The sequence below is a fragment of the Bufo bufo genome, chromosome 1, assembly GCF_905171765.1.
Source record: "Bufo bufo chromosome 1, aBufBuf1.1, whole genome shotgun sequence".
Taxonomy (NCBI): Eukaryota; Metazoa; Chordata; class Amphibia; order Anura; family Bufonidae; genus Bufo; species Bufo bufo.
Genome location: NC_053389.1, coordinates 275680072 through 275703614, shown reverse-complemented (window position 1 = coordinate 275703614; position 23543 = coordinate 275680072). Strand labels below are relative to the sequence as shown.

The following is a 23543-nucleotide window of genomic DNA, read 5'->3' as shown; positions in this document are numbered from 1 at the left end:
GGTTCCTCGGTATGATTCTGGACTCCGGGGCAGCCCGGGTGCGTCTTCCAGCGGACAAGGGGAAGGACCTTCGCAGCGCGGTGCTCCGCTTGATTCGGCAGCGCACAGTCTCCATCCGGGCTTGTATGGTGTTGGGGTCTTATGGTGGCCTCGTTCGAGATGGTGCCATTCGCTCAATTTCACACCCGGTCATTTCAGCGAGTGATCCTCTCGGCCTGGGACAAGTCCCAGGAGTCCTTGGATCGTCTGTTTTCCCTTCCTCAACAGGTTCGGTCAGACCTCCATTGGTGGCTCTCCCCAACTCACCTGGAGGTGGGGAGGTCGTTCCGATCAGGTAGACGGTCATTACGACCGACGCCAGTCTTCAGGGTTGGGGAGGGGTCTTCGGCACTCGGTCTCCGTCAGAGTCCAGACTGTCCATCAATGTCTTGGAGCTTCGTGCGATTTTCCTCGCTGCGCCATTGGTCTCCCCTCCTGCGGGGCCTTCATGTCCGTGTCCAGTTGGACAATGCCACGGCTGTGGCATATGTCAACCATCGGGGGCGACTCGCAGCTCGGACGTCATGTCGTAAGCGGCAAGGATCCTCAGGTGGGGGCGGAGGCCCATGTTCCGGCTCTGTCGGCGGTCCACATTCTCGGCGTTGTCAATTGGACGGCAGACTTCCTGAGCCGGACGACGATAGACCCCGGGGAACGGTCTCTCCATCCGGAAGTATTCGACGCCCTCTGTCATCGCTGGGGACGGCCGGACGTGGATCTGATGGCCTCCCGCCTCAATCACAAGCTTCCGTGCTATTTCGCCCGCGCAAGAGATCCCGCAGCTTGCAGGGTGGACGCTCTTGTGGCGCCGTGGGACGGGTTCACGTTCCTCTATGTCTTTCCGCCGTTGTCCCTCCTGCCTCGGATTCTCCGCAGGATCAAGTGGGAGGGCGTTCAGACCCTGCTGATTGCTTCGGACTGGCCGCGCCGAGCATGGTATTCGGATCTCGTCCTCCTACTAGAGGACGCTCCGTACCAGCTTCCTCTCAGACCCGATCTTCTGTCGCAAGGGCCCGTCTTCCACCCGAGTTTAGATACTCTACGTTTGACTGCGTGGCTCTTGAAACATTCCTTTTAAAGCAGCGGGGTTTTTCCGATGCGGTGGTTCGCACGCTCATTCGGGCCAGGAAACCTACCTTATCCAGGATCTATTATAGAACCTGGAAGTCCTTCCTTCGGTTCTGTGAAGAGCGGGACTTGTCTCCCAGATCCTTCTCCCTGCCAGTCATTCTGGCCTTCCTTCAGTCTGGACTGGAACTGGGTATGGCGCTCATCTCCTTGAAGGGCCAGGTGTCGGCCCTTTCTATTTTCTTTCAACAATCCTTGTCGGGATTGGGTCCTGTTAAGACCTTCCTTCAGGGCGTTGCGCACACCGCTCCACCCTACCGTCCCCCGCTACATCCGTGGGACCTCAACTTGGTATTGGGGGTTCTTCAAGCTTCCCCCTTCGAACCTCTGCGGGAGGCTTCCCTCCGCCTGCTGTCCTGGAAGGTGGCCTTCCTGGTGGCCATCACATCCATACGAAGAGTTTCAGAACTGGCAGCTCTGTCATGCCGTGAACCATTCTTAGTCTTTCATCAGGACAATGTGGTCCTCCGTCCGGTACCTTCCTTCTTACCCAAGGTAGTGTCGGCTTTTCACGTCAATGAGGACATTGTCCTGCCGTCCTTTTGCCCTGGCCCCTCCCATCCGAGAGAGGTGTCGTTACACCGTTTGGATGTGGTGCAGGCTCTGCGGATTTACCTTTCGGCCGTGGCCCCCTTTCGGCGCACGGACGCCTTCCGGAGGGTTCTAGGAATGGATTGGCAGCTTCAAAGGTGACGATCTCCTGGTGGATTCACTCCACTATTTTGGAATGTTACCGCGTTCGGGACAGGACGCCCCCTCCCGGGATCACGGCCCACTCTACCAGGGCACTGGGGTCCTCATGGGCTCACTTCCACCAGGCGTCGGCGGTTGAGTTGTGTAAAGCCGCGACCTGGTCTTCCCTCCACCACACTTTTACAAAGTTTTACAGGGTTCACACTCTCGCTTCTGCGGACGCCGCTTTAGGCCGCCTGGTCTTGCAGGCCGCAGTGTGATAACTGTCACGAGGTTCTCTACCTTCTTCACTCTGTTTTGTGTTCCCTCCCCAGGGACTGCTTTGGGACGTCCCATGGTCTGTGTACCCCAATGATATAAGCGAGAAAACAAGATTTTGTGAAAGTTTCTCGTTTGATTCGTTGGGGGGGACAGCACCCACCCCGTTTGGGTCCGTTGACCGTGGAGTTTGTTGATTTTGTGATATCCTTCTGCTTCTCCTACTGCTTTTGCACAAACTGAGGGCTCTCTCCGGGCTGGAGGGGGTATAGCTGGCGGGGGAGGAGCTAACAGTTTTCAGCCTAGTGTCACCTCCTAGTGGCAGCAAGCAGCTATACCCATGGTCTGTGTCCCCCAATGAATCAAGCGAGAAACAGATTTTACAGGTGAGTTTCACAAAATCTTGTTATTTCCAGTCGCAGTCATTAGCCGCGGTCCTCTGCTGTTTAAAACAGTGGAGAACCGCTGGCCTCGGTGTCTGTGGCACGTGGGCGCCATGATTGCCCATCGCACCAGCGTTGTACATGTACGACGCTGGTAGCAAAGGTGTTAGGCTACTTTCACACTACCGTTCAGAGCGGGTCCGTCTGATGTCTGCTCAGACGGATCCGCTCCTATAATGCAGACGTTTGTATCCGTTCAGAACGGATCCGTCTGCATTATAGTTTAAAAAAATTCTGTGTGAAAGTAGCCTGAACGGATCCGTCCAGACTTTACATTGAAAGTCAATGGGGACGGATCCGTTTGAAGATTGAGCCATATTGTGTCATCTTCAAACGGATTCGTCCCCATTGACTTACATTGTAAGTCTGGACGGATCCGCTTGCCTCCGCACGGCCAGGCGGACACCCGAACGCTGCAAGCAGCGTTCAGGTGTCCGCTTGCTGAGCGGAGCGGAGGCTAAACGCTGCCAGACTGATGCATTCTGAGCGGATCCGCATCCATTCAGAATGCATTAGGGCAGTACGGATGCGTTCGGCACCGCTTGTGAGCCCCTTCAAACGGAGCTCACAGGCGGACACCCGAACGCAGGTGTGAAAGTAGCCTTAATTCGGTTTAGTGGTCTAGTGACCTGAATAGACAGATTCTATAGGTAAGACCTCTCGTTGGGTTTGGACTAATACTAATATTAGTTTGAGACCTTTGAGCTGAGACTTGCAGTCATTATACAGACGATCAATATATAGATATAAATGACGGATAAAGATACGTTTAGGATAGATACTTCAAGAGACTTGTAGGAGCAGGAAGGCTGATGGATGGAGGGTTTTATATGACGAGTGTGAGGAGGCAGTGGTTGTTACTCCATATTCTCATACAGACCTAGCAGAGCGGAGCAGCTTCATTACTCCTCAGCAGATTGAGGTGCCCAGCAGCTCAGTATGGACGTTAATAGAAGTACACTCACCTAAAGAATTATTAGGAACACCTGTTCTATTTCTCATTAATGCAATTATCTAGTCAACCAATCACATGGCAGTTGCTTCAATGCATTTAGGGGTGTGGTCCTGGTCAAGACAATCTCCTGAACTCCAAACTGAATGTCCGAATGGGAAAGAAAGGTGATTTAAGCAATTTTGAGCGTGGCATGGTTGTTGGTGCCAGACGGGCCGGTCTGAGTATTTCACAATCTGCTCAGTTACTGGGATTTTCACGCACAACCATTTCTAGGGTTTACAAAGAATGGTGTGAAAAGGGAAAAACATCCAGTATGCGGCAGTCCTGTGGGCAAAAATGCCTTGTGGATGCTAGAGGTCAGAGGAGAATGGGCCGACTGATTCAAGCTGATAGAAGAACAACGTTGACTGAAATAACCACTCGTTACAACCGAGGTATGCAGCAAAGCATTTGTGAAGCCACAACACGCACAACCTTGAGGCGGATGGGCTACAACAGCAGAAGACCCCACCGGGTACCACTCATCTCCACTACAAATAGGAAAAAGAGGCTACAATTTGCACAAGCTCACCAAAATTGGACTGTTGAAGACTGGAAAAATGTTGCCTGGTCTGATGAGTCTCGATTTCTGTTGAGACATTCAAATGGTAGAGTCCGAATTTGGCGTAAACAGAATGAGAACATGTATCCATCCTCTGATGGCTACTTCCAGCAGGATAATGCACCATGTCACAAAGCTCGAATCATTTCAAATTAGTTTCTTGAACATGACAATGAGTTCACTGTACTAAAATGGCCCCCACAGTCACCAGATCTCAACCCAATAGAGTATCTTTGGGATGTGGTGGAACGGGAGCTTCGTGCCCTGGATGTGCATCCCTCAAGATGCTATCCTATCAATATGGGCCAACATTTCTAAAGAATGCTATCAGCACCTTGTTGAATCAATGCCACGTAGAAATAAGGCAGTTCTGAAGGCAAAAGGGGGTCCAACACCGTATTAGTATGGTGTTCCTAATAATTCTTTAGGTGATAGTATATAAGAGGAGGTTCTCCAGTACTGAGCGACCAGAGCCAGTTTTTATTTAATGAATCCCCCATGTTTTACTCCTAGTAGATTTCTGCTTGTAAGGCCTCATGCACACGACCGTGGTGTGTTTTGCGGTCCGCAAACGCGGATCCGCAAAACACGGACAGCCTTCAATATAAATGCCTATTCTTGTCCACAAGTGTTATATTTTTGTAGCGGGGCCACGGAACGGAGAAACTGATGCGGACATCACACTGAGTGCTGTCCGCATCTTTTGCGGCCCCATTGAAGTGAATGGGTCCGCATCCGAGCCGCAAAAACTGCGGCTCGGATGCGGACCAAAACAATGCCAGTGTGCATGAGGCCTAAGGGGCACAAATTTTATCCAGATATATACGGGCTGCAGTTTACTTCCCCTAGCAGAGGCCATGTCAAGATCTATGCAAACCATGATATGTAAAGGGAGCTCCAGCCACTATTACATCGGTAATAGGAGCATCGGTACTAGCTAGTTCTTGGAGACAGTGGGCACCCCTCTGACCGAACTTAAATGGGTTGTCTCACTTTAGCAAAGGGCATTAGACAGTTACTACAAGGCACTTACTAATGTATTGGGATTGTCCATATTGCCTCCTTTGCTGGCTGGAATCCTTTTCCCATCACATTATACACTGCTCATTTTCCTGGTTACGACCACCGTGCAATCCAGCAGTGGTCGTCGTGCATAAACACTATATGAAAAATCACCGGATACTCTGGTGGCCAGGAACGTGGGAGCATGCGTAGGAGTTGAGTAGCAGCTTCTATCCCAGTCACCTCATATCTGCACTGCAGCGGTGGCCATAACTCCTGGATACGAGCAATGTATAATGTGATGGCAAAAATGAATCAAGTCAGCAGAGGAAGCAATATGGACAGTCACTGTACATTACACGATAAAAGTAAATTCTGAAGTGAGACAACCCATTTAATGTCCTGTCTCGTGTATAATTACTCTTTTTGGCACAAATATGATTTTGTAACGGCCTTTGAAAATCATTTTCAGAGTTTTTGAAATGATTTCAAGACGTATTAGTTCTTGGGAGTCGCTTGCCAACTGTAAGTGCTCCCTACACCTAGAGCAGCTTTAAATCCTTTCGCCCGGTTCCACCTTCTGGTGATCAGTCATTGCCGTAGACTAAGGAGACCACAGGCACCGCTCTTGATCTTGAACGTTTTTGATCACGGCTGCCTGCTATGTTCAGTGCACATGGGGGGAATGCAGCTTATTTTGTTTTTGTTCTTTAATACCATAAAAGCCACACAAAATCATCATCCAAATGGCTCTGATTAGAATGTGTTGGTATTCTAGAGGACTGACATTGATATGGTTTATATGGATGTGTTCAGCCATTTTTAAAGGGATATTCCACCTTTTTATGTAAGATGGTTCAATATATACCTAGGTGTCCTAAACGCCATCAGTCTTTATGACGATTCACTTGCCGGTGCTGGTATTCTGTGTCCTTCAGTTTTTTTCCTGTACGCGCCTTCAATCTTATGACCAATGTTTCCATGTAGAAATTAAATAGTGACTTGTTTTTCTTGTATAATGTGTACCTGAGGCTGTGTGGCAGACTCCATAGTTGCCGTATATTGCCCACAAGACAGTACTGCAATTCAGCACTATACTATGCCTACAAAGCCTGTGTAATACTTCCATATAGTGTCCAAATAATACCACCACCACATAATGCATAAATAATACTCACATACAGTGTCCACCTAGAACAGTCATTCACACCCTATATAATGCCACTGTAAAATGTCCAAATAGTGAGTCTTTTGATGGCTAATTTAACTTTGCGTGGTCCACAGGGGTCCCGGACAGGTCCCACGTATTATCCCAGGTAATGCTTCGTTAGAATGGAAATAGAGATTCGGTTCAGTCATTCCATTTTGTAGGTTTGTGGGAAACACTTGGAGCTAAAGATGGGGGGGAGGGGCGCAGCGCCTCAACCCAACTCACGTAATCAGCCAAGAACCTTGGCCTCCTCATTCATTTCTATGTCCCACCATTGTAACACATTTTGTTGGGTTAATCACCTTTCCCAACAACAAGCGAAAGCCCAAAGATGTCCGCCAGATTCTGGAGAGCTGCAAAAAAGTCATTTTGTGTTCCTTTTTACTACCACGTTTATGTTCACATGCCATAGTATTTAACCTCCCGCTCTAAAACCGATAGCAAATCGCCTTTAATACCTTGTTCGAGCTTTGCTATTGTGCAGCCGACTTTGCCAGATGGCTGGATTTTACACATGAGCCCAATAAGTGCCTGAAAGTAATTCCTTCAAGCGGCTCAGCATTCGCATAAGCAAATGTCACAACGTGAGCACGGCCAGAAATGACTTTTTTTTTTTTTTTTTTTCATCTTTTTCCGTTCCTGTAGGCAATGGGTGTCGATAGTGACCAAGAAATTGTACAAATGATTGGGACAGAGGAACACGTGATGGCGGCTTTTGGGCCAAGTTTGGAGGAGTGCCAGAAAGCACAGATCTTCACCCAGATGCAGGTGGGATTTTTTATGTGGGTGATATGCCTCAGTTCTCAAGTTCTTATGTTTGTATGTTTTTGTTTTTCTCGTATTTATATTTTTTAGTTATAAATACCGTATATAACTTTATTATGCACATTCCTAATTCTTTATTTAATTTTATGTTGTTGGAATGCAGCCCATGATACAAAGCTTAACAAGGTAGAGAGAGAACCTCAATTACAAGGCTTCTAGGTTGGACTTAACACTAAATAAAGTTTTATTGTTTTTATTTTTTCACCCTTTTGATGTGACCCGGCTGAATAGGCTCAAAATGCTACATGTGTTTTTAGTTACAGCAACAACTTTTTTTTTTTTTTTTGCTTTTGCCTTTTAGGTTAGTGTAGATTAGTTTTTTTTTATTATTTGTACAGTATTGGCAATTTGTACTATGACATTTTGCAATCTGATAGTCCAGCATTCCACTTCTATCAATGCCAGTCTAGCACAAGTATGGGACTTTTATCCAGGATTGAGTTTTAGTTGTCTGCGCTACTACAATATCTATTGTGGGAATCTTGTACCTTAGGACAACCAATAGCATTAAATGATTGCACCTTCAGCGCTTTGGGCACCATGTCATACCACACTTCTGCACCAGCAACCGCCAGAGTAGTTTAGTACAGATACCCACAGTAGACACTTGCAGTGACCAATAGTTTGTTGTTTCTTTAATACAGGCTTTAAAGTATATTGGTAATAAAGTAAGAAGGCAGAGGATGTGGGGCGGAGGAGGACATAAAAAGTCCAGAGTGGATGAGGCTCGTGAGCTCCTAGCATCGACCATACTGGCTCATGTTCCGGTACGTAGCCTAATACTAAGGATTTGGACCTTATCTGGTCCTTATTCTGATCTGCCATTTTATTATGTTCGTGTTACCTTTTAAGTTAATGAGTGGCTAAATGTTTCTTATTTTGTATTTTCATGTTATATTATTTTCTATCTTGCATGAAAGTTAAAGAGGTTATCTCATGATTAATGTAAAAAAAGAAGAAAAAACTAGAACCAGCCCTGTACCTCACATGGATCCCCATTCATTGCTCTGCTAGATTTATATCACAGACAGCTCAGGGGAGTGTCTTTTCTGCTGCAGCTCAGGGGGCGTGTCCATGCTCTCCCTATCACAGCTCAGGAGGCAGTTGAAGGATAAAACTGAGCACGTGCGGCCTTCTCAGAGAGCAGGACAAAGAAGTAAGCAAAAGAACAAACAGGTGGCGCAATACAGATACCTTTTTATTGAATAACTCAGCGGCTATACAAAGTATTTAATTACATGCAATTACAAAACTGTCCAGGTGCTGACTTGAAAACTGTAGAATATTTTTCATGGGGCAACCCCTTTAATGACCACCATTGGAACATTTTTATTTTCTACAATTTGCAACCAAAATAAGAAATAAATTATGTTTGCAAATAGTCTTGCCTGAAATTTGAAATTTCCATGCCATCTTGTGTGTACAGCACAGCTGCTATTCAGACCTATGTTTAATCATGGTTACATAGTACAAACAAACCCTGTGTAGTCTGATCTCGCAGTCATACTCTCTTCCATCACTCCCATACTGATACAAACATAGATTTGATCAGACTACAGGGTTTGCGTGTGTTAGATTACCATAGAGACGCATAGGTCTGAATAGATGTTGTATAGTAGGTGGTTTTGAATGAAGAAGTAGTAGTAGTAGGTGGTTTTGAATGAAGAATAGTTTTACTTCTTAGATGAGGTAGGCATGGTATTAAATATATTAAAGGGGTTATCTATTTATTTTATTTATTTTTTAATCTCCACCTAGCCATGTTTCAACCCAAAATGTACGGGGGTTGTGCAGCTTTAGGTTCAGGCAGCTCACAGTGCCCTGACTTGCGGCTGTGCATAGTATTGCAGCTTAGCCCCATTCACTTGAATGGGACTAAGCTTCACCTAGGCCAACTGACAGATAAAGGTGATGTCACGTGGCCCAGAAGAGACCCGGCACTCCTGCCGATTAGTGCTTAGGAGTCTGAACCCTGCAGATCTCATATTGATGACCTTTCCTGAGGATAGGCCATCATTTTGAAAATCCCATAGAACCCCTTTAAGTGTTTAAGACACTTTTTTTTTTTTTTTTTTTCAACTTTCCTGATGCGCTGCTCCCATAGGTTCCTCATACTGAAGTTCTCTCTGCTTTTAAAGTACACCACAAACCCTAAACTCTGCACCAATGGACATCTGCAAGATCCAACCAGGAAACCCCTTTAGCTGTCACCGAGGGCAGGGTTTGTCGAACAGCCCATTGCAGAGGGCACTTCATCATGAGGGACCGTGTAGAGCAGGATTCAGCAACCTTCGCCACTCCAGCTGTTCTGAAACTACAGCTCCCAGAATGCTTCATTCACTTCTATGGGAGTTAGAAGAACAGCTGAGCATGTTGCATGCTGGAAGTTGTAGTTTCACAGCAGCTGGCTGCCGAAGGTTGCTGATCCCTGGCCTAGAGAGCACTTGCAGACGCCACGTATTAAAACTTTTATTTTGAACCTATGGAGCAAGTATAAGGCCACATTAACATGACGGTTGAAACAAAAAAAATGGCTGTTTTTGATCCTTTTTTTCTATTTTTTTTTTTTTTTTTTGACTGCCATTATTCACAGAAGATGAAAAAAATGTGATATGCCAGTTTACTGTGCGATACTCTAGGCGCTACTAATGAGGTCATCCTATTAATACAGAACCAATGCTGGTGCACAAAGTGCTTCTAGATTTGTGCTAGTATGGAGCTGCTAGAACTCCATATTGCCTCCATGCACATGGCCCTGTGGATATACCATAGGTCAATAAAGGGAATCTGCTTGTGAATGTTTGTCATTGTAAAATATAACGTAAGTGTCATTTTTCAATAGGTAAAGGAATTTAACTTCAGAGCAAAATGCTTCTACACTGCGGTCATGGTCCGGAGAGTGATCTTGGCTCAAGGAGAACATAAAGTTGATGATCGAGATTATTATGGGAACAAGAGGTTGGAGCTTGCAGGACAGGTAGGGAGATCCCCTAGTACACGGCATATATATGAAGAAAAAGTTTACAAACACAAATGGCAGGTGACGCTAATGTAAAATTTGTATAATCACCATTTGCCGTGTGGTAATAATCTATTATACCGTGGTATCTATAATGCAGGTAAAGGCTGGCAGTGTAGGGGTCATCCGAATCGCCACTTCATCTCTCATAACTCTGACTTTGTAGATCTAATAGGTTGCTGTGGACAGCACCCCCAGTTCTTGTCTGCACCACTTTTCATTCATGGGGTCCAGTACCACTACTGGGGTCTGTCTTTATCTTGCATCACTCAAGGTGGCTGTGTGCTCTGAAATGTCTGAGTACTCGAGTTCCCACTGATGCTGGAGTATTTTAGATTGCAGTGACTTATAGTGCACTTTACGTCAGAGGTGAACGTCCGTTGTTATACAAGTTTCAATATGCAGCTAATGCATGACATTGCAGGTGCTAAACGAAAGAGCTTGTGGAGCAGCTTGTGATCACTATGGAGGAAGATGCACAATAGCTGGATGAACAGCGGGACCTCCTTTTCACGTTACAGGGTCCCAGTACACCGTTGTATGTGGTCCTCGATAGGTCATCAATATCTGATTCTTGGGGGTGCCGGGTGTTAGACCCCTTCCGATAAGTTGTTAGGAGTGAGAAAAGTGCTGGAAACACAGCTTCATTCAAAGTGTGATGGCTATGCTGGGTTACTGTAGCTGGGTAACTGTATGCTGGGTTACTGTAGCATGTTATCAAGTGACTATTGAAAATATTTTAAGTGATTAATGTCCCACCCACCATCATTAAAAACCAATCAAAAAGTCTCAACATATTTGGGATCCACCTACTCATTAAGATCTCTCCAATGAATACCTCTCATCGATAATGAACGTCACCTTAATCAAACTTGTGAACTAAATAAGTGATTACCTTATGTCATCATACGTGTTCTCCACGTGGTAGATGGCGGGCAATGGAGTCCACATTACATGCACACCAGTTCCATCACAGCGTCTATCAAATTCCTCCGCACATGCTCGCATGCGATCCTATCACTCCCGCCGTGCCGGCATGACGTCAGTTCGCCATGTGATACAAACAGATCACATGTCGCACTCGGAACTCTGCTGACAAGAAGAGCGTCCATATCTCCATGGAGATCGGCACGCCGCGGCGCTACAAATCACGCGCGCATCATGTGACATATCTCTGTCACATGATCCCCTCAGTACCAATCAACCAAAGGGTTGTCCCTGCCTCCATGGAGATCAATCGTCAACAGCCGCATAGCATGTATATAAATAAGAGGAGACATCCATGTATCATATCTTCATATACCATACTCGCCCAATCTATAAAGGCATTATAATTACCTCTTACTAGTGCATAATGTGTATCCACCGTCCGCCATCTTCCACCTACAAAAAAGACAAGAACACAGTTAAGAACAATAGTACAACTATATAAACAATATATACTGTATACTAATGAATATTTAATTATGAACTTATTCAATACCACTTGCATTGAATTCAATATTCAACCTGAAGGGTTGTAGAGACCTCAAAGTAAAAATCCACCTCAATTCTTTTTTTCGAAGAATCATCTCTCTGTCACCGCCTCTCCTCAATGTCCCCACTGAATCAATTACACGGAACCTCAATTGGTTAATTGAGTGACCATATTCTATAAAATGTTTTGCAACCGGTTTTTCCACCATCTTTTTTCTGATAGTACTTACTTTTATGTTTATTGATTCTTTCCCGGATTTCCATAGTTGTCTCTCCAACATATGAGACCACATGGGCATTGGATCATATAAATTAAATCCTTAGATCTACATGTGTAATAACCTCTAATATTGAATGTATGTCCAGTGTATGGGTGTGAAAAAGTGTCCCCCTAATTAGGTTATCACAATTGCAACAACCCAAACATGGAAAATTGCCATGTTTTAATGGGGCCAAGTAACGTCTCTGAACAAATGTACCACCTATATCTGCCTTTTTAACCAACTTATCACGTAGACTAGTGTTTTTTTTGTAAGCCATGATGGGAAGTGCCTTGAATTCCTGTATTTCAGGTAGGCCTCTTTGCAAAATGTGCCATTCTTTTCTCAAAATTCAAGCTATCTTACCACTATATGTGCCAAAAGACACAAAGGGAATCCCTATTCATCTCCTTAGTTTTAGACCTCTTCTGTAAAGTGACCTCTGTCAATGGCCAATACCTTATTACGGGATCTCTCCAATAGTCTACAGGGATATTTACGTTTGGAGAATCTATTGCACATCTCAACAACCCTATTATAAAATTTATCGTCATCAGAGACCACTATTCTGACCCTCAACAATTGACTCCACGGTAATGATTCAATCATTCATCGTGGATGGTCACTATCATATCTTAACAAATTATTATCAGTGGCTTTCTGAAATAAATCTGTCTTAAGAATACCTTCTTCCACATAGACTCTCACATCCAAAAATTGTAATTCCTGATCTGATACTTTTTTGGTAAATTGTAGTCCAGTGACTGTTCTATTCAGATGCTGGTTGAAAGTCTCCAACCCTTCCAAAGTCCCACTCCAAAACAAGAAGACGTCATCAACGTAGTGCCACCTGCACAGGATCCTCCCCATAAATGCAGATTGATATACCAGCTCGTCCGCCACCTGGGCCATGAAGATATTAGCTTAAGTTGGGGCCACATTGGACCCCAGCGCTGTGCTCTGCTTCTGTTGGTAATAGGTGTACCCAAAGAGGAAATAATTCCTCCTGAGGACAACCTCCAGCAGGCGGTGGACAAACTGGGTAGCACCTGGAGAGGACCCTGCGCGGCAAGCGCCACACCGACCGCCCTCAAGCCTCTGTCGTGTTCGATTGAAGTATGAAGGGAGACCACATCAAAACTAACGAGGTAGAAATATTTTGGCAACTCAATCTCCCGTAATTTTAGAAGGAAGTGACTTGTGTATCCAATATATGAAGGAACATTTATCGCATATGTACGCAATACTCTGTCCAGCCATATAGCTATGGTACTAAATATTGAACCCCTACCCGATGCTATCTGTCTACCGGGGGGGTCAATGAGCCTCTTATGGATTTTTGGAAGTACATATATTAAAGGGGTAATGGGATGTTGCACTTTCAAATATTTATCAGAATCCATAATAACCACTGCACCCGGTTTGTCCTCGGGTTTCATCATAATCCTGTTGTTCTGTTCAAGAGACCTTAAAGCATTTCTTTCCTGTTTAGATAGACTATGTACATAATTCTCTCTAAATTGCTCCCTTAATTTTCTAATCTGTTTGGAGACTCAGGGAGAAATTTAGGGAGAATTATGTACATAATCTATCTAAACAGGAAAGGAATGCTTTAAAGGAGTTCTGCACTTTGTTTAAACTGATGATCTATCCTCTGAATAGATCATCAGCATCCGATCGGTGGGGGTCCGACACCCAGGACCCCGCCGATCAGCTGTTTGAGAAGGCAGTGGCGCTCCAGCAGCTCCGCAGCCTTCTCACTGTTTACCGCTGGCCCAGTGACGTCACAGGCCTGGGTGGGGCTAAGCTCCATTCAGGTAAACAGAGCTTAGCCCCACCGAGGCAAGTTGATACTTGTCGTGACGTCACTGGGCCTGTGGTAAACAGTGAGAAGGCTGCGGCGCTACCTTCTCAAACAGCTGATCGGCGGGGGTCCTGGGTGTCGGACCCCCGCTGATCAGATGCTGCTGATCTATCCAGAGGATAGACCATCAGTTTAAACAAAGTGCAGAACCCTTTTAAGGTCTCTTGAACAGAAGAACAGGATTATGATAAAACCTGCGGACAAAGGGGGTGCAGTGGTTATTATGGATTCTGATAAATACATTTAAGAGATACAGAGACAATTTGGAGGATGAAGAGGTTTATGAGGTACTTAAGGGGGACCCCAGGTTTGAGATTATGAATCTGCTGGAGAACATATTAAATAAGGCTATGGACGATGAGGTCATAGATCAGGATTTAGGGGAACATTTGAAAGTGCAACATTCTATTACCCCTTTAATATATGTACTTCCAAAAATCCATAAGAGGCTCATTGACCCACCCGGTAGACAGATAGTATCGGGTAGGGGTTCAATATTTAGTACCATAGTTATATTCCTGGACAGAGTATTGCGTACATATTCGATAAATGTTCCTTCGTATATTGGAGACACAAGTCACTTCCTTCTAAAATTACAGGAGATTGAGTTGCCAAAATATTTCTACCTTGTTACTTTTGATGTGGTCTCCCTTTATACTTCCATTGAACACGACAGAAGCTTGAGGGCGGTCGGTGTGGCGCTTGCTGGCGCAGGGTCCTCTCCAGGTGCTACCCAGTTTGTCCTCCGCCTGCTGGAGAAATTATTTCCTCTTTGGGTACAGCTATTACCAACAGAAGCAGGGCACAGTGATAGGGTCCAATGTGGCCCCAACTTGCGCTAAAATCTTCTTGGCCCAGGTGGAAGACGAGCTGGTATATCAATCTGCATTTATGGGGAGGATCCTGTGCTGGTGGAGCTATGTCGATGACGTCTTCTTGGTTTGGGGTCGGACTTTGTAAGGGTTGGAGACTTTCCACTAGCATCTGAATAGGGCAGTCCCTGGACTACAATTTACAAAAACAATATCAAATAAGGAATTACAATTTTTGGATGTGAGAGTCTGTGGAAGAAGGTATTCTTAAGACAGTTTTATTTCAGAAAGCCACTGATAAGAATAATTTTTTAAGATATGATAGTGACCATCCGCGATGTATGATTGAATCATTACCGTGGAGTCAATTGTTGAGGGTCAGAAGAGTGGTCTCTGATGATAAATTTTATAATGGGATTGATGAGATGTGCAATAAATTCTCCAAACGCAAATATCCCTGTAGACTATTGGAGAGATCCCGTAATAAGTTATTGGTCATTGACAGAGGGGTCCCTTTACAGAAGAGGTCTAAAACTAAGGAGATAGATAATAGGATTCCCTTTGTGTCATCTTTTGGCACATAGTGGTAAGATAGCGGGAATTTTGAGAAAAGAATGGCACATTTTGCAAAGAGGCCTACCTGAAATACGGGAATTCGAGGCACCTCCCCTCATGGCTTACGAAAAGAACACTAGTCTACGTGATAAGTTGGTTAAGGCAGATATAAGTGGTACATTTGCTGAGAGACAACATTACTTGACCCCCACGAAAAATGGGCAATTTTCCGTGTTTGGGTTGTTGCAATTGTGGTAACTTAATTAAGGGGACACTTTTGCACACCCATACACTGGACATACATTCAATATTAGAGGTTATTACACATGTAGATCTAAGGATGTAATTGATATGATCCAATGCCCATGTGGTCTCATATGTTGAAGAGACGACTATGGAAATCGGGGAAAGAATCAATAAACCTAAATGTACTATCAGAAAAAAGATGGTGGAAAAACCGGTTGCAAAACATTTTATAGAATATGGTCACTCAATTAACCAATTGAGGTTCCGTGTAATTGATTCAGTGGGGACATTGAGGAGAGGAGGTGACCGAGAGATGATACTTTGAAAAAAAGAATTGAGGTGGATTTTTACTTTGAGGTCTCTACAACCCTTCAGGTTGAATATTGAATTCAATGTAAGTGGTATTGAATAAGTTCATAATTAATATTTATTAGTATACAGTATATATTGTTTATATAGTTGTACTATTCTTAACTGTGTTTTTCTCTTTTTTGTAGGTGGAAGATGGCGGACGGTGGATACACATTTTGTACTAGTAAGAGGTAATTATAATGCCTTTATAGATTGGCCAAGTATGGTATATGAAGATATGATACATGGATGTCTCCTCTTATTTATATACATGCTATGCGGCTGTTGACGATTGATGGAGGCAGGGAAAACCCTTTGGTTGATTGTCACATGATCTCCTCAGTACCAGAGATACAGTACAGACCAAAAGTTTGGACACACCTCATTCAAAGAGTTTTCTTTATTTTCATGACTATGAAAATTGTAGATTCACTCTGAAGGCATCAAAACTATGAATTAACACATGTGGAATTATATACATAACAAATAAGTGTGAAACAACTGAAAATGTCATATTCTAGGTTCTTTAAAGTAGCCACCTTTTGCTTTGATTACTGCTTTGCACACTCTTGGCATTCTCTTGATGAGCATCAAGAGGTAGTCCCCTGAAATGGTTTTCACTTCACAGGTGTGCCCTGTCAGGTTTAATAAGTGGGATTTCTTGCCTTATAAATGGGGTTGGGACCATCAGTTGCGTTGAGGAGAAGTCAGGTGGATACACAGCTGATAGTCCTACTGAATAGACTGTTAGCTGCTTTTTTCTTGCCATAATACAAATTCTAACAGTCTATTCAGTAGGACTATCAGCTGTGTATCCACCTGACTTCTCCTCAACGCGGTTGCTGATAAGGCGGGTATCACAGATATCTATAGTGATGTCTTAATGATACCCAGGGGGCGCCACAGAGTCTCCAGTATTTGCAATAAAATTCTACAGTTATAGTGGAATACAGTGGAATACACTATGGAAAAGTTACACTTACTTCACCGGGGAGGAGGATATAGGATATAGCTCAAGACACCTATATCACAACCTCCCCCGCCGAGGTCGCTTCAAATGATGTAATGGTAGCTTCCTGGTCCCCAAAAGGATGACACCGGGGCTCCAATGTAATTAGGAAGTCTTTTTATTGGATAAGCTCGACGCGTTTCGGGAATATATCCCTTTTTCAAGAGCATATACATATAACACAGAGACACAAACTTATATAGGGGAATACAAACACATGGTATAGGGTCATCCTCCTTATGGGAGGGGGAAAGGTCACAGAGATGGGGTTACTTCCTGTCCATTGTTACATCTACTGCTTCTAATGGAAAAAACTCGATCTCTTCCAAGGGTTCTCATTTGTTTCTTATACAGAATACCCAATGTATTCATAAATAAGCAGTATTTGAGTGCCTGTCCCCAAAAATCAAACAAAAGTAGTGGGACAGGAAGTCAGTGTGCCCTGCGTTTCACCATGGAACGCAAAGGTTCACACAATCTATGTTGCATTGTGGAGCTCAATACTGGGCTTGGGGCAGAGGAGACATGCCTCCCAGGTGTTGGTGAGTCGATGCGCTTCAGTCTGTCAGCGCATCGACTGAGGCTACTACTGGTATGGGGCTTTACTTTGAAGAAAAAGCTCCGATGCGTTCCACTGTGGAACGCACCAGACAGGAAATGTCTGGTGCGTTCCACAGTGGAACGCATCGGAGCTTTTTCTTCAAAGTAAAGCCCCATACCAGTAGTAGCCTCAGTCGATGCGCTGACAGACTGAAGCGCATCGACTCACCAACACCTGGGAGGCATGTCTCCTCTGCCCCAAGCCCAGTATTGAGCTCCACAATGCAACATAGATTGTGTGAACCTTTGCGTTCCATGGTGAAACGCAGGGCACGCTGACTTCCTGTCCCACTACTTTTGTTTGATTTTTAGGGACAGGCACTCAAATACTGCTTATTTATGAATACATTGGGTATTCTGTATAAGAAACAAATGAGAACCCTTGGAAGAGATCGAGTTTTTTCCATTAGAAGCAGTAGATGTAACAATGGACAGGAAGTAACCCCATCTCTGTGACCTTTCCCCCTCCCATAAGGAGGATGACCCTATACCATGTGTTTGTATTCCCCTATATAATTTTGTGTCTCTGTGTTATATGTATATGCTCTTGAAAAAGGGATATATTCCCGAAACGCGTCGAGCTTATCCAATAAAAAGACTTCCTAATTACATTGGAGCCCCGGTGTCATCCTTTTGGGGACCAGGAAGCTACCATTACATCATTTGAAGCGACCTCGGCGGGGGAGGTTGTGATATAGGTGTCTTGAGCTATATCCTCCTCCCCGGTGAAGTACAGTGGGGGAAATAATTATTTGACCCCTCACTGATTTTGTAAGTTTGTCCAATGACAAAGAAATGAAAAGTCTCAGAACAGTATCATTTCAATGGTAGGTTTATTGTAACAGTGGCAGATAGCACATCAAAAGGAAAATCGAAAAAATAACTTTAAATAAAAGATAGCAACTGATTTGCATTTCATTGAGTGAAATAAGTATTTGAACCCCTACCAACCATTAAGAGTTCTGGCTCCCACAGAGTGGTTAGACACTTCTACTCAATTAGTCACCCTCATTAAGGACACCTGTCTTAACTAGTCACCTGTATAAAAGACACCTGTCCACAGAATCAATCAATCAAGCAGACTCCAAACTCTCCAACATGGGAAAGACCAAAGAGCTGTCCAAGGATGTCAGAGACAAAATTGTAGACCTGCACAAGGCTGGAATGGGCTACAAAACCATTAGCAAGAAGCTGGGAGAGAAGGTGACAACTGTTGGTGCGATTGTTCGAAAATGGAAGGAGCACAAAATGACCATCAATCGACCTCGCTCTGGGGCTCCACGCAAGATCTCACCTCGTGGGGTGTCAATGGTTCTGAGAAAGGTGAAAAAGCATCCTAGAACTACACGGGAGGAGTTAGTTAATGACCTCAAATTAGCAGGGACCACAGTCACCAAGAAAACCATTGGAAACAAATTACACCGCAATGGATTAAAATCCTGCAGGGCTCGCAAGGTCCCCCTGCTCAGGAAGGCACATGTGCAGGCCCGTCTGAAGTTTGCCAATGAACACCTGAATGATTCAGAGAGTGACTGGGAGAAGGTGCTGTGGTCTGATGAGACCAAAATAGAGCTCTTTGGCATTAACTCAACTCGCTGTGTTTGGAGGAAGAAAAATGCTGCCTATGACCCCCAAAACACCGTCCCCACCGTCAAGCATGGGGGTGGAAACATTTTGCTTTGGGGGTGTTTTTCTGCTAAGGGCACAGGACAACTTATTCGCATAAACGGGAAAATGGACGGAGCCATGTATCGTGAAATCCTGAGCGACAACCTCCTTCCCTCTGCCAGGAAACTGAAAATGGGTCGTGGATGGGTGTTCCAGCACGACAATGACCCAAAACATACAGCAAAGGCAACAAAGGAGTGGCTCAAGAAGAAGCACATTAAGGTCATGGAGTGGCCTAGTCAGTCTCCGGACCTTAATCCAATCGAAAACCTATGGAGGGAGCTCAAGCTCAGAGTTGAACAGAGACAGCCTCGAAACCTTAGGGATTTAGAGATGATCTGCAAAGAGGAGTGGACCAACATTCCTCCTAAAATGTGCGCAAACTTGGTCATCAATTACAAGAAACGTTTGACCTCTGTGCTTGCAAACAAGGGTTTTTCCACCAAGTATTAAGTCTTTTTTTGTTAGAGGGTTCAAATACTTATTTCACTCAATGAAATGCAAATCAGTTGCTATCTTTTATTTAAAGTTATTTTTTCGATTTTCCTTTTGATGTGCTATCGGCCACTGTTACAATAAACCTACCATTGAAATGATACTGTTCTGAGACTTTTCATTTCTTTGTCATTGGACAAACTTACAAAATCAGTGAGGGGTCAAATAATTATTTCCCCCACTGTAAGTGTAACTTTTCCATAGTGTATTCCACTGTATTCCACTATAACTGTAGAATTTTATTGCAAATACTGGAGACTCTGTGGCGCCCCCTGGGTATCATTAAGACATCACTATAGATATCTGTGATACCCGCCTTATCAGCAACCTCATTCCATTTCAGTCCACCAGTTGGTACTGATTCTCCTCCCCCCCTTTTTCTTGGGGGTCCTTGGGGAGCTGCCTATTTCTCTCCGTTCTATATACATATTTTTCTATTTTATATACATTTTATATACATTTTTTTCAATATTGTGGTCATCCCTTGGCGCCCATTCCATCTCCTTCACCCCTACCCCCCCCCCCCCCCCCACTTTTGCACACCCCGTGCAGAATACCCCGTCTTCAAAATCTTTTTTCTCTTTGCATTCTCCTCAACGCAACTGATAGTCCTACTGAATAGACTGTTAGCTGCTTTTTTCTTGCCATAATACAAATTCTAACAGTCTATTCAGTAGGACTATCAGCTGTGTATCCACCTGACTTCTCCTCAACGCAACTGATGGTCCCAACCCCATTTATAAGGCAAGAAATCCCACTTATTAAACCTGACAGGGCACACCTGTGAAGTGAAAACCATTTCAGGGGACTACCTCTTGATGCTCATCAAGAGAATGCCAAGAGTGTGCAAAGCAGTAATCAAAGCAAAAGGTGGCTACTTTGAAGAACCTAGAATATGACATATTTTCAGTTGTTTCACACTTGTTTGTTATGTATATAATTCCACATGTGTTAATTCATAGTTTGATGCCTTCATAGTCATGAAAATAAAGAAACCTCTTTGAATGAGAAGGTGTGTCCAAACTTTTGGTCTGTACTGTATGTCACATGATGCGCGCGTGATTTGTAGCGCCGTGGCGTGCCGATCTCCATGGAGGTATGGACGCTCTTCTTGTCAGCGGAGTTCCGAGTGTGACATGTGACCTGTTTGTATCACATGGCGAACTGACGTCATGCCAGCACGGCGGAAGTGATAGGATCGCATGTGAGCGTGTGCAGAGAAATTTGTTAGATGCTGCGATGGAACTGGTGTGCATGTAATGTGGACTCCATTGCCCGCCATCTACCACGTGGAGAACACGTATGATGACATAAGGTAATCACTTATTTAGTTCACATGTTTGATTAAGGTGACGTTCATTATCGATGAGAGGTATTCATTGGAGAGATCTTAATGAGTAGGTGGATACCAAATATGTTGAGACTTTTTGATTGGTTTTTAATATTGGTGGGTGGGACAGTAATCACTTTAAATATTTTCAATAGTCACTTGATAACATGCTTGACAAAGGCTAGTATGTAGCTGAAACGTTGCATTTTATATACTTTTTTGTACATTGTTTATGGACGTTTGGTGAATAAAGGACCCTCGTTTTGGATATGCTGCCATCATCATCTGTTGGTTTTTCGTTGATCTGTTGACCGTTGAGGATCTATAGTTGTGGACGAGCTGATGCATTCCTGAGGGAGTCTGTGAGGTACTGGTGCTGCTCTAAAGTTGTTGCTTTCTCCAGAGGATAGGTCATTAATATCCTTAGCACCTTTAGGCCTCAACCATTTTGCGGACCTCAAACCGCCAATCCGCAAAATAGACATGCTACCAATGTGCATGCTGCATTTTGAGGGGGACTCATTGACTTAATTGGGTCCCCATTTTGCGAACAAGCGTAGGGCATATTCTAACTTTTGTGAAACTGACACATGGATGACTTCCTTGTGCTTTCTGCATCTGTATGCTGTCCATCCCACAAAAGAACATTTCCTTTACTTGTCTGTAAAATGGGGATCCATTGAAGTCAATAGGTCCGGAACAAAATGTGGCCTGCACATGGAAAGCATCCGTATTTTGCGGATTACGAACTGCAGAATGCTTACAGTCATGTGCATGAGGTCTTAATTTCAAGAAAATGAAAATTTATTATGGGCGCTGGAATGTGAATTATTTATAAAAATTAAAAAAAGGTGTTTTTATTAAACAAAAGTAGTAAAACTAAGAAACCAAAAATAGGGCCAGTAAAAACTACAATTCACCTGCAAGAACACAAGCCCTCATACAGTTTTGTCCACAGGAAAATAAAACCATATTCTTTTGTTCTTAGAATTGGTTGATGAAATAATTGCAAAAGCAAACACAATGCAACAGCACTCTGCAAGCACAAATCATAAAGTAAATACAACAGTGCCATGCTTACTATAGAAAATTTACTAATGTTAATGGCAAATACATTTTGTACAAAAAAAATTGTCTGTCTGCCAGCATCAAGGCAATCTCTTTAGGACAGGAACCTATACCAAACACTTCCTCCGCTGGTGCCACACCGGCCTCCATTACATTCAGGGAATGCAGGTTCCACATGCATGCTGAGCCCACTCTGTATTATACATCTTATGGTGCCACACCGGCCTCCATTACATTCAGGGAATGCAGGTTCCACATGCATGCTGAGCCCACTCTGTATTATACATCTTATGGTGCCACACTGGCCTCCATTACATTCAGGGAATGCAGGTTCCACATGCATGCTGAGCCCACTCTGTATTATACATCTTATGGTGCCACACGCCTCCATTACATTCAGGGAATGCAGGTTCCACATGCATGCTGAGCCCACTCTGTATTATACATCTTATGGTGCCACTCCGGCCTCCATTACATTCAGGGAATGCAGGTTCCACATGCATGCTGAGCCCACTCTGTATTATACATCTTATGGTGCCACACGCCTCCATTACATTCAGGGAATGCAGGTTCCACATGCATGCTGAGCCCACTCTGTATTATACATCTTATGGTGCCACACCGGCCTCCATTACATTCAGGGAATGCAGGTTCCACATGCATGCTGAGCCCACTCTGTATTATACATCTTATGGTGCCACACTGGCCTCCATTACATTCAGGGAATGCAGGTTCCACATGCATGCTGAGCCCACTCTGTATTATACATCTTATGGTGCCACACTGGCCTCCATTACATTCAGGGAATGCAGGTTCCACATGCATGCTGAGCCCACTCTGTATTATACATCTTATGGTGCCACACCGGCCTCCATTACATTCAGGGAATGCAGGTTCCACATGCATGCTGAGCCCACTCTGTATTATACATCTTATGGTGCCACACTGGCCTCCATTACATTCAGGGAATGCAGGTTCCACATGCATGCTGAGCCCACTCTGTATTATACATCTTATGGTGCCACACTGGCCTCCATTACATTCAGGGAATGCAGGTTCCACATGCATGCTGAGCCCACTCTGTATTATACATCTTATGGTGCCACACTGGCCTCCATTACATTCAGGGAATGCAGGTTCCACATGCATGCTGAGCCCACTCTGTATTATATCTCTTATGGTGCCATACCGGCCTCCATTACATTCCATTACATTCAGGGAATGTAGGTTCCACATGCATGCTGAGCCCACTCTGTATTATATCTTAGGCCCCTTTTACACGAGCGTGTCCAGATGCGGTAGGTACCCAATTGCAGTGCAGTTGCGTTCCGTTGTTCAGTTTTTATCGCGCGGGTGCAATGCGTTTTGCACGCGCATGATAAAAAACTGAATGTGGTACCCAGACCCGAACTTCTTCACAGAAGTTCAGATTTGGGTTCAAGGTTGTGTAGATTGTATTATTTCCCCTTATAACATGGTTATAAGGGAAAATAATAGCATTCTGAATACAGAATGCTTAGTACAATAGGGCTGGAGGGGTTAAAAAAAACAATAGAAAATAATTTAACTCACCTTAATTCACTTGTTCGCGCAGCCCAGCATCTCTTCTGTCTTCTTCTTTGAGGAATAGGACCTT

The 23543-nt window shown here is 44.2% G+C and overlaps 1 protein-coding gene across 1 annotated transcript in view; it reads left to right on the top strand.

The window, feature by feature from the left end:
• Positions 1–23543, top strand: part of POLR3B (RNA polymerase III subunit B) — a 147147-nt gene that overhangs the window by 28895 nt on the left and 94709 nt on the right. Inside the window, exons 10-12 of the mRNA XM_040439604.1 lie at positions 6975–7097; positions 7799–7921; positions 9997–10131. Coding sequence (XP_040295538.1) covers positions 6975–7097; positions 7799–7921; positions 9997–10131 — 381 coding nt within the window. The remainder of the gene's footprint in view (positions 1–6974; positions 7098–7798; positions 7922–9996; positions 10132–23543) is intronic.